This window comes from Parasteatoda tepidariorum, chromosome 9 (assembly GCF_043381705.1).
Source record: "Parasteatoda tepidariorum isolate YZ-2023 chromosome 9, CAS_Ptep_4.0, whole genome shotgun sequence".
Classification (NCBI taxonomy): Eukaryota; Metazoa; Arthropoda; class Arachnida; order Araneae; family Theridiidae; genus Parasteatoda; species Parasteatoda tepidariorum.
In genome coordinates, this window is record NC_092212.1 from 59,144,066 (window position 1) to 59,155,199 (window position 11,134).

An 11,134-nucleotide genomic window follows, 5' to 3' on the forward strand; every position below is an offset into this window, starting at 1 on the left:
AAAAAAACGTCCACCCAATAAAAGACAACTTATTGAAGCTATAATTGATTCTTGGCACCATGTGATTACGAAAGAGGAACTCCAAACACTCATTCACTCGATGAAAAGACGCTGTGAAGCTGTCTTTAAAAATAAGGGCTATCCTACCAAGTATTGATTGTGTAAGTATCACTTTAAAAAAATGCAAATCTAAGATTGATCTTATTATAAATTGCATAACTTTTTTTGTAATACAGATATTGTAATACTGTATTTATTATTAAATTCTACATTAAATTACCTTCAATTTGATATATAAACGTTTGTATTTAAGTGAAAATTAATATATTCTACAAGCACACAAAGTTGAAAAACATGAAACTTTCAAAAACTGTCCACATTTTTGGCCACCACTGTAGTATTCTAAGAAAATATTTCTACTTTTACATACATTATGTATGCATTCTCATCATTATTAAATCATAATTTTTTTGTAAATAAATAATTGATCAATTTATATTTATTCATAAAATTAATTAATAGAATATTACATTAAAAAAAATCTTTGGCTATTTTTTAAATAAAATATTATAAATTTAAGAATTATTTAAGTTTACTTAATACGTAACACATTAAAAGTGATACATGACTAAGTTGTGTTATTTAAAGTATGTCAATTAAAATTATTAAAGATGTGAGTGATTTTATTTCCCTTATTCGTCCGAAATGAATATTCTGTGTTCAGCAGTATAGGCTAAATACCAAAGACTTATATGTTGCATCTCTAATTTAGTAGCAGCAATTGCTGAGCAGAATCTTGTATCTATTTACAGTTTAAAAACTTCTTGAAAAAGTTTTTAGCAATTTTTGTACTAACAGGACTCTATCTGCGCAAATTCGCAAAAACAGGACCAGTGGAAAGAATGTGACTTAACACTTATTTTATATTCACAAATTATGAATAGTTTTTTCACAATTTTATAAAAACAGAACCTTTCACAAAATGTTTGGACAGATGTGGTTTTATTTCCTGATGTGGCTTTATATTACTTAAAAAAATACTAATTTGGTGACATAGAGCAGCTGTGCTACCACACCCATGCTGATCATTGAGTTTATTTGGCATAACGTATAAACAATAATTAAGTATCTCAGAACGTGCAATGAACTTGTATTTAATTAATGAAGACAAGCAAGCATGACTGAAACTGTCTGTTAATTCATTTATATCAGTGGCACTGGTTCTAAACCAATGGGAAAATTCCATTTTTTAAATGTCTTTCTTGAACAATTTAATTGAAATCTTAAATTTGTTTAGGATCATGAGCTAAAATTGCTTCTTTCAATCATTGTATAAATTTCAGGATGATAGGACAAACAGTTCTACAGTTATAAGACACACAAACTCTTAATTTTATTATTATAGATAGTAACTAATAAAACAAACAAAGAGAGCGAGAGAACTCACAAACAAAAAAAACATCAAATTTTAATTAACTGCGTTAAAACTAACTAACCTTTTCCTCAACATTTTCTGCACTGCTGGCTTCTGCAACAGCTTTAGCATAAAGAGCTTGTTCAGATAAATCAATATCCAGCTTTGCCAATCTTCTACTTTTTCTTAGTGGCGTAGGATCGACAGGTTTGTGTCTTTAAAATAATGTACTTATTATATTAATGGCCAAGACTGAATAAAGAATAAAGACTTATTGATCTCAAACGAAATACACTTACTTTTTGAAAGTAGAAATTCTTGGCTTAGGTTTAGACTTAGCAATACTTTCAACAGATTTTACGAATTCTTCTTTAATCTATTAAAAAAATCATATTTATTAGATTACGGAATGTGTAATGTTACATAAAATGAATAAACAAAAATATACTTGCCTCATTAATCTTTAAGGATTGCAGGAAGGCCTCCCTTTCTGCTCGATTTTTTTGTGCAAGTCTTTCAAACTCACTTAGTTCATTTTCCTTAAATGAGAAAATACAATTGAAATTTTTCAAAACCAGAAATTTCACATCAAATATTATTAACCATTAATCAAAAAAGGTACGCAGAAAAATTTTTCAACAAAAAATAAGCACCTTTAAAGCACTAAAAAAATATTTTTAAGCACTTTGAAAAATATCATAATTAGACAATTGATGGTTTTATTTACAGTGACGTAGACAATGGGGCATCACAAACGATGAAATTAACAAGAGAAATGAAATTTTCTTTCACTAATAGAGAAAACAAATCGACAATCTTTAGTTGGTTCCTGTAATCAGCAAAAATTAGAGAGATCTTTCAATTCTATTACAGGGGCAGAAAATGAATTCTGAAATTGAGAATCTCTTGCAAAAATGCAGCAGGGTTGCACATGAAAGTAAAAAACCCTTACTACCGAATCCAGCTCAGTATATGCAAGTGCGTACCTGCAGGTAGTTCCTCTAACATGTAAAACAAAGGGTACTTTCATACGCTACAGACCGGCAGTACGCCGAAATAGATTGGGATTGAACTAATTGTGAAAACGTTGAATAGGACAATGTCTTTTTGCATAATATGTGGCAAAAATTAGCGCATTTAAAAATTAAAAACCACAGCGAATGTTTGCGTCTGCAAATGGTGCACCATCTGGGCACTTGTCCTTTCGAAAGATTTTTAAGGCAGCCCTTATTTTAATGACCGGACCTTCACATCATAGGCATTTTATTAATAATTCATCATCATCATCAAAATCTTGGTCCTGTATTTTAATAAATGAAAATATAGTATTTTAAAGTAAAGTTGACTTTTTTTCGCTGCGAAATGCTTGCAGAACATTTGAAAATATTTTGCTTATTGCTTATGGGAGTAGGTTTGGGTATAAGGTACTCTCTGGTAAGTTTTCTCAGATTTATTAAACAAACAAGATGTATCTATAATTATTATTTATGGAGATCTATATTATCTATAATTATTATTTATGAGGAAAAGATGTATGTATCTATAATTAATATTTATGAAGAAAAAGAAACTCAATTATATAAGAAACTAATATATATGTAATTGAAACGTAAGTGTTTTGCTAAATCAAATATTTTTTGTTAACCAAATCGAATAAAATACCATAGAATATTGTGTAAAAACTATTTCTAATAATTTATAGAAAAGAATATGATTTAAGAGTATTCTATATTAAATCTATAAAAATATCAACAGATAATTAAATTACTTTAAAGTTTTATATAGGTCTTAACGCCATTTGTGAGAATAACAATAATTCCTAAATTTGAAAAAATAAATAAAAAAATTGGTGTTTATTGACAACTCAATAGGATATATATGACAGTACAAACTGGAAAATCTTGCCAATAAAGCATTAAAAAGAGAAAACATTTAATCACCTGATTCTCTTTAAAACTATTGTCTGCTTCTGAATCATCTTCCTGCAAGAGAAAAACATGAATTAAAATCTTCAAACAATCAACCTAAAAAACTCATAAGAGTGTATAAAAGCTACTACTCACAGCATCAGAGTAATCAGCTTCATACTTAATCTCCTTCTAAAAATAAACATTACCAGTTAATTAAGAACTCAGTATCAGCAAAGGGATAAAAATAATAATTTTTCCTTAATTTCCTTCAAGAAAACTTCTTGTCAAATGAAATAATTCTTTTCGGCAATCAAGATGCTATTATATTTAAATATAGCTGCCTATTAAAATGGATTCTCCATAGTAATTTATTTTTATATTGAAAGTAGAAATAAAATTTAAGAAAATATTAACATCACCATTATATATAAACAAATAAATTGGATAAATAAATACTAGTTATTGAATACTGAAAGTTTAAGCTCTGGCAGATAAATAAGTTTTTTTAACCTAGTGTTTAAAAATTCTATTAATGTTTTTATTGCTTCCGAAGCAATAGGAAGCAATTCGCGGAATGAGCAAAACTTGGCGGGCATGTACTGAGTACAGGATGCAGCAAAATGTTAACAGGAAGAAGTACTTCAGAATGGTGCAAATATGAATGAAAATAAATTCAGATTTAACTGTGCTCTCACTAAGCACTTCTAGAAAGGGCTGCCAAAATTTTGACCCAGAAAAATACACCTTCCACATAAAAATAGGCTGTCCTCCCTTAAAAACACTACCTTTTAATTTTCTCAGGAATAGGCTGTTTTCTTAACCACCTGTTTTAATGAATAACCCAAATAGAAAAAATTCTCCTTTACAACAGGTAACTAGATATGCAAACTATCTTATCTGCTTTCCAGCAATGTTTTCATATAAATCATTCCAGAAACAAGCAACCTCTTTTATTTTAAACAAAAGAGAATATATATGTCAGTGTATTCATTACAGAAAAATATTGCAGAGAATTTCAGAGTTAAAGAGCAAATTGCAGAGTTAAATGAGATTTCTAAAAATTAAAAAAAAACACAATTAGACTCGGAAAAAAATTTTTTCTTTAATTATAATACATTTTTCACATTTTCTAATTGAATATTTTTGTTGCATCATCATATGGAAAATGTTCTATATCTACTTTTTCATCGGCTATTATATTTATTTGGATGAAAATTATCCGTATTTGTTTTGTTTTGACTGTTTCTACCGACATTCGTTTAATTTTCATTTGCCGTTACGTAGAAGATGTCGCCTCAACAAGGTATTTGTCCATCTTACATTCATGCACAAAAAATGTAACTCTCTTATATGAAGAAACATTACCTATGGGGAACAGGTGGTTGCCGAGAAACGTGTTCCGAAAGGAGTTCAGTGGTTCGGGAGGGTGCTCTGCTGTTCGCACCGGTTCTGAACAATACTGATAAATAGGGAAGCTAGATAACAAGGACTGATGTTCAAAATAATGAAAGATCAAGGAAGAAAAGTGAAACTGATTTTATTCAAAATGGCATAAGACGAAACTTTTTCCAAAATTCATACATTTTGAAATTTATTAATAGAGTGAGTAAACTTCTCGCGTTAATCGTTTTTTATTGTGAGAAAAGAAAAAAATAGGCGAGATTCTCAAGCTGTAGTGAAAACACTGAATGTGGTTTTGAAACTGCCTTTGAAAAACCTTCTGCTTTTACGTCTCTAAAGGATGAAAAAAAAAGGAATTTAGAAAACCAATTAAGATAATCTGTTTTCTACTCTTTTGATACATCAAAATAAATAATTACTCCATGGACACTGGTTACAGTCAATTTTCAGGGATGAGAGTAGTCAGAAAGTAAAAAAGAGGAAATCGAAGAAAAAAGATATATATATATATGCATATATATATAGCACGATATTGAATTTTTAAATCTCGTAAATAAGAATCGCAATGCGCAATTTTTAAATTAAGGAAATACAAAAATTGATGATTGATATTAAAATCGCGTGGATAGAAATCGAGATATTTGCAGAGTCTGGACTTGGGATTTCTAAAAGGCTTGTTTGTATCGTTTTTGTTTAGACATAATAAATAAAAATGTGCAAGATTAATTGAATGAGCAAATAAATATTTTCACAGCAAATACAACCTTATTTTGGTTCTCTCTCTCTCTTTTTTTTCATGCCAGAATACAAGAAGCAGCGACATTAGAATAACGAAAATAGGAGATATCCAGCCGACGGGGAAAAAAATACGGAAAATCTTATTTTCTGTGCGTGAAATCGGAAAAAATAGCCAATATAAGTAAAAATGCGGAAGGGTTAGGAGCTAAGGCGTAGATTGAAATCGTAAATAAATATAATTATTTTACTTCAATGACTCAAATTTTTTTTAAAAAAAAGCGGCATATTTATATATATATAAAAAAAAAAAACGAAACTTTTAGAGAATCGGAGTTTTTGATAAAAAGGCTGAAATTCGAGAGACAAAAAAAATCTCACCCCTGTATAAAGATCAACCAGTTTTATCCCAAGGAAATGATTTTTAGTGAAACTTCAGAGGGAGGAATAAAGACTTCAATAATTTCGCTCCGAGGAAATTAAATTCCTCATAAAATATTTTAACTTGTGCAAAAAACAATTTCAGCGGAAATTAGCGGGAAAAATCTGAAGAAAAAAAACGGAAATCCGCGGAAGAATCTCATCCCTGAATTTTTAACCGAATATTTACCAAATTTTACTGTTTTAAATTAAAATCTTCATTTCAGTATGCTGATTTTTTTAGATTTGTGTTTTTCAAACTTTTTAAAGACCAAAAATGAAAAATAAAATTTAATTAATTGTAATCACTTGCACCCCCTGGCTTTTTGTTAAAAAACAATTAAAGAGATACAGAAAAACAATTTTGTTATAAATCTTTTTTATTAAAAGTATTTTTATTCAAAAACAAATAATTAAGTAATTATTGATACATAACAATTAAAAAATTGTTTAATCAAACAAGAATTGTAATCGTCTTGTTTNGGGGGGGGGGTAGTTTGTAAGAGGGTTGCACTCCATTTTATATTATTCTGCCGGCGCCCTTGTTAATTACGCATTTCAATTAGCAATAGAACCCTCCCACGGATAGCTGTTATGATTTTATTTTCCCGAGGAAAAAGAGCTCTACGAATATGTAGCACGTGTTTTGTCAGATAGCGTGGCGTGGTAAGCATAATCGGTCACTTAAGCCACATTATAGCAAGCTTTTATTGGCAGATTTTTTTTTTTTTTAAATGAAGTATCAAGGATGTCCCGCTGTAAAGTTTAAAGGAAGTCTAAATTTGAACTATAATTTTTTAACATTATTCTAATTTCATTCTAATAGAATATTTTTTCTCTATGAAACTCTTTTCTGTATGACCCAGTTGAAAATGTTCTCATAATGAAGATAACTTTTAGTGCTAGTATGTTGTTTCATTAAATTTAAGTTGAAATTTGACTATGGACAATGATTTTTAAATTTGGATACAATTTTTAAGCTAAAATTTTATGATATCAAAATTGTTTTTTAACATATGGGACAAATATATAGAAATTTACCAATCATAAATGATGTAATTTGTAGAGACAATTTTTGAAAATATCTTCGAATTTTACCATATTTTTGTGTTAATTTTTTAATATTCACAATTTAAGTCTACATTTTCAGAAAATAGGTACATCTTAAAAAAACCTAGACAGACCCCTGCATTGGTAAAACACTGCTAAACATAATGTAGAAATTTAAAGACTTACTTTAGGGCTGGTATTTCTTTGAGACTTTCCTTTTCCTTTCTAGAATAAAGAAAGAAAAATTCTTGCACCAAATGATATTAAGTAACTTCTACATCAATATTTAGCCAGCCATTTATATACCTTTTTTCATCAAGTTATTTTAACATTACTTGAGTGCCAATTATTAGGCCGATAAAAGATAAAAATGGACATAAACAAAACTAATTTACTATTCATAAAGGGATATCATAGAATCAACTACAGTCTGTGCCTAGTTAAGATAGTATTATTTTTACAGAATGAATAATATATAGGTTCATTCACTATAACTGCCAAACATTCTAAACATAGTTTGTATAGTGTTAGATTTCACATAGACATTTCAATACAATATAGATATACAATGTAAGTATTCAAAAAGATTTATGTATTTGCACTCATGTCAAAATGGTCACTAAATTCTGGGGATAACTACTCAATGGTATGCAAGTTAAAAAAGTGAATAAGAAATATCCTCTTGAACTCAAAGAATAAAACTATAACAATAACTTTGAAAGAAACATTGTACAGGTTGACAGGTACTAATATTAAAACATCTACAAATTAAGAGTTTATACAGACAAAAAATTAGAAATAAAATACTGAGCAGAAAAATACATAAGATAATAAAAACACTAGCTTGAAAAATTTAGAAGCAAGATTTCCATATCGTAATTTCCAACAGAATATTCGCGAAATCAAGGCAACATTTTGACATTGACTTTCGAGAAGGTCAATGAATAAAACATCATCGTAGCTCACCAACTCGAAAAGCATAGCCTGTAACCACCCCCAGACAAATCATATGTCTTTATTAAAAATTTTTGCACATTTAAAATCCATTTGACACCTTGGCAATTGTACAGTAAGCCAGATTACAAGAGGAAAATATCCTCCATAAAGTAATCACTGTACAGGGGGATATTTTTGTGTCCCGATTATCATAATTTATTTTTAAAAATAAAACAAGAGGTTTGCTTAAGAGAGGCTACATGTTATACCCTTTAAGTTGGTACTCTTCTGAGATTTATATTTTATTAGTGTCACACAAAAAATTGCCAAGACAACAGCGATAAGCAGGATATGAAACCATTTTTCCTACTGTTAAAACAACACACAGATACACGAATGCTTTTAGCTAAACACATTACAAATTTTAAACTTACTTTAGATTTCATAGAATCTTCAAGTTCTTCTCTACCTCTCTAGAATAAATACAAAATACTTGCGTTAAATAATAACAAGATATCAAAAAAATTGCAAAACAGAAAAATAAAGAACGGAACTTAACTAGCCACTTACATACCTTTTGTCGACGAGTTCTTTCCATTTTTGGAGAATGAGGGGAACTAGCTCTTAATTTATCCTTAGATACAGCTTTTAATTTTCCACTATTATTAACCTTGAAACCTTCATTCACATATAACAATATATCACACAAGGGAACTTCTAATCTGAAGAAAAAGAAAGCTTTTAACACATAGAAAACAAAGACTTGCTATGAGCAGATGTTATATAACAAGGCAATCAGATACATTATATAATCAATTAGGCTCTCACATATAGCTCCTACCTTTTACATGACATCATACTGAGACGAAGTAAAGCCGAACAAAAGACGATTATAACAATGTTAATTTATAAAATGAATTAGAGCTTAAACTTTTGAAAAACCTCCTTACCTCTTTATAGTTGTAAAATTACGAAATAAATCTAAACAAACATTTCGCGCTTTTGGACTCTATAACAGTTACAGTTACTGCAGTCTTTTTCAGTTTTTAAATTCATATTGATAAAATTCATTTTCGAAGATCATTCTCACTGTGTGATGTTTAAGCGCTTCTTTTAATGGTATGCGGAAGTGCGGTATTCGCATGCAATGAGACTGCTCCCTTGCGCAAATATCCGTGCGTAGTGTATCCCTCAGTGGACTGATCGTTAAGACACAGTTCCCAGTAGGACAACGAAGTCAAGTATCACTCGCTGCAGCAGTAAGCGGGTGGGTGACCTCTTAGATCAGTCTGCGTAGGAACCGAGGGTGTGATGTGTAAATTGTTCTACAGCAAGGAACTCGACTTCACGTGCAGTCGCCGGGCTATCAAAGCAGGGGAGCCATCCGCTTTGAAGAGGATCAAAATTGTGATGGCATGTCTTCGGATCATCCTCAGGGATGTTTCTCAGACAGTCGTCAATAGCCCATTGTGCAGTTCTGGTGCGAAGTAAATTAAGTACCTACCGTGCGTAGTGCATCTGATTTTTCGCATACGAACGAGAATGATTGACGATTTCTTTGCGGATACAGGAACAATCACACTAGATGCGAAGCTCTCGTTTTCGAAAAATGTGCGTTCGCTGTGAATGTTCGGTAAAAGTGCGATTAAATCACATGTGAATGAGAACTTGATTAAGGAAAAATGTTTAACCACGAAAATCTCGGCAATCATTTCTCGTCAATACTTATTTGTTTGTAACTTTTTCGTATGCAAAAAAGAAAGTAAATAAACAAAATAAAATAAAGTAGATGTTGTTGTAGTTAATTTACGTCGAACTACATCTACGCGATAGGCTATTGGCGACGGTCTGGGAAACACCCCTGAGGATGATCCGAAGACATGTCATCACAATTTTGATCCTCTGCGGAGGGGATGGCATCCCCGATTCTGTAGCCCAACGACCTGCACGTGAAATCGAGCACTTGACGGTAGAACAGTTTAACGAGGATCAATACCGCAACCCTCGGTCCCTACGCAGGCTGATCCAAGTGGTCACCCACCCGCGCACTCACCGTAGCCAGTGATGCTTGACTTCGGTGATCTGCTGGGAGCCGTGTCTTAACGATCAGTCTACTGCGGGACTAAAATGAAGTAGAAAAGAGAATGGCTGGTTCACAGTGCAAAGCTTAGTACAGATGGCACAAGGGGTTAAAATTCGTCGTAAGACTTCCGCGTTACTACTGAAGCGTGGAAGTGACGGGTTCGAATCTTTCGCGATGTTTTTCGTGTTATTCTTTTACTTGACAAAGGTTTATAAGCCTAAAATGAGCACACAAGCCTGCAAATGTATGTAATTTAAAAAACGCAATAAACCGGGCTACTACTTTCGATTGATTTTTACGCCTGAGCTTGAAAAAGCCATCCATCTAACATTATTATGCTTTAGTGCTCAGATTATGACGCGTTCTTTCAATTTAAATTTCAACGAAACGAATTTGAAAAAACCCAGAAGCATGCTATGAGTCTATCCAAAAAAAAAAAAAAAAAAAAAAAAAAAAAAAAAAAAAAAAAAANAAAAAAAAAAAAAAAAAAAAAAAAACAGTGGTATTGTAAAGTAATATAGCCAAATAAGGTATAACATTCGAAACATAGCAAACCTTACACTTTATTTCTGCTGTGATATTAATTTTCTTAAATTTGTTTTAAGCTCACGTTCTGTTAGAATTTATAAATTACAGCAAACTCTTATGAATCACAAAATTAAGTGTAAATTTAAACACAAATCACAATAATGAAACTTCTTAGTCCATTACGTTTGTTCACACATCGCTTCGTAAGCATAACATAAGCGGAGGGATATACCGGAAGTTTTCTTAATTTTTTTCCCAGTTTTAGGAAGCTTTTTATTGTTTACATTCAGTCAACCATCCATTAAAAATTAGTCACCAATCTCTGTTTCAGATTCGTATGCAGAGAGAATGGTTTTGAATCCTGTGAGATTTTGAGATAAATTCCTTCCCCTTCAGATCTATGTCTTAACCGAGGAATAAGTGACTTTAAATGAGCTCCTCTCTGCACAGGATCAAAATTGTGATGGTACATCCTCGGATCCTCCTCAGATATGTTTCCCAGATCATCGCCAATAGTCCATTCTGCTGCTCTAGTGTGACATAAATAAAGTACCTTCCTACATATAATTTTTGACCTGAAGATTTTGCAAATCAAAGGGGCATATCTCGTTTTTTTTGTCATGAGCGTGCATCGCCAAGCTAACATAATAAATAGTA

At 31.1% G+C, this 11,134-nt stretch overlaps 1 protein-coding gene across 10 annotated transcripts in view; it reads right to left on the reverse strand.

Annotated features, from left to right (window-relative positions):
• The window catches only part of LOC107451802 (WD repeat-containing protein 76), a 30,666-nt gene extending 21,712 nt beyond the window's left edge, over positions 1 to 8,954 (reverse strand). For 2 of the 10 annotated variants that reach the window (XM_071185229.1, XM_016068045.3), the window contains exons 1-9: positions 8,817 to 8,954; positions 8,441 to 8,588; positions 8,301 to 8,339; positions 7,117 to 7,155; positions 3,478 to 3,513; positions 3,355 to 3,396; positions 1,867 to 1,953; positions 1,714 to 1,790; positions 1,497 to 1,629 (exon numbers count right to left, since the gene is read on the reverse strand). In XM_071185229.1, the coding sequence (XP_071041330.1) occupies positions 1,497 to 1,629; positions 1,714 to 1,790; positions 1,867 to 1,953; positions 3,355 to 3,396; positions 3,478 to 3,513; positions 7,117 to 7,155; positions 8,301 to 8,339; positions 8,441 to 8,464 (477 nt within the window). In that variant the 5' untranslated portion in view covers positions 8,465 to 8,588; positions 8,817 to 8,954. Of the gene's footprint in view, positions 1 to 1,496; positions 1,630 to 1,713; positions 1,791 to 1,866; positions 1,954 to 3,354; positions 3,397 to 3,477; positions 3,514 to 7,116; positions 7,156 to 8,300; positions 8,340 to 8,436; positions 8,589 to 8,694 lie in introns of those variants that run through there. The other 8 variants (XM_071185227.1, XM_071185226.1, XM_016068037.4 and 5 more) reach the window with 7 other exon arrangements.
• Between the last annotated feature and the right edge of the window lie 2,180 nt (positions 8,955 to 11,134).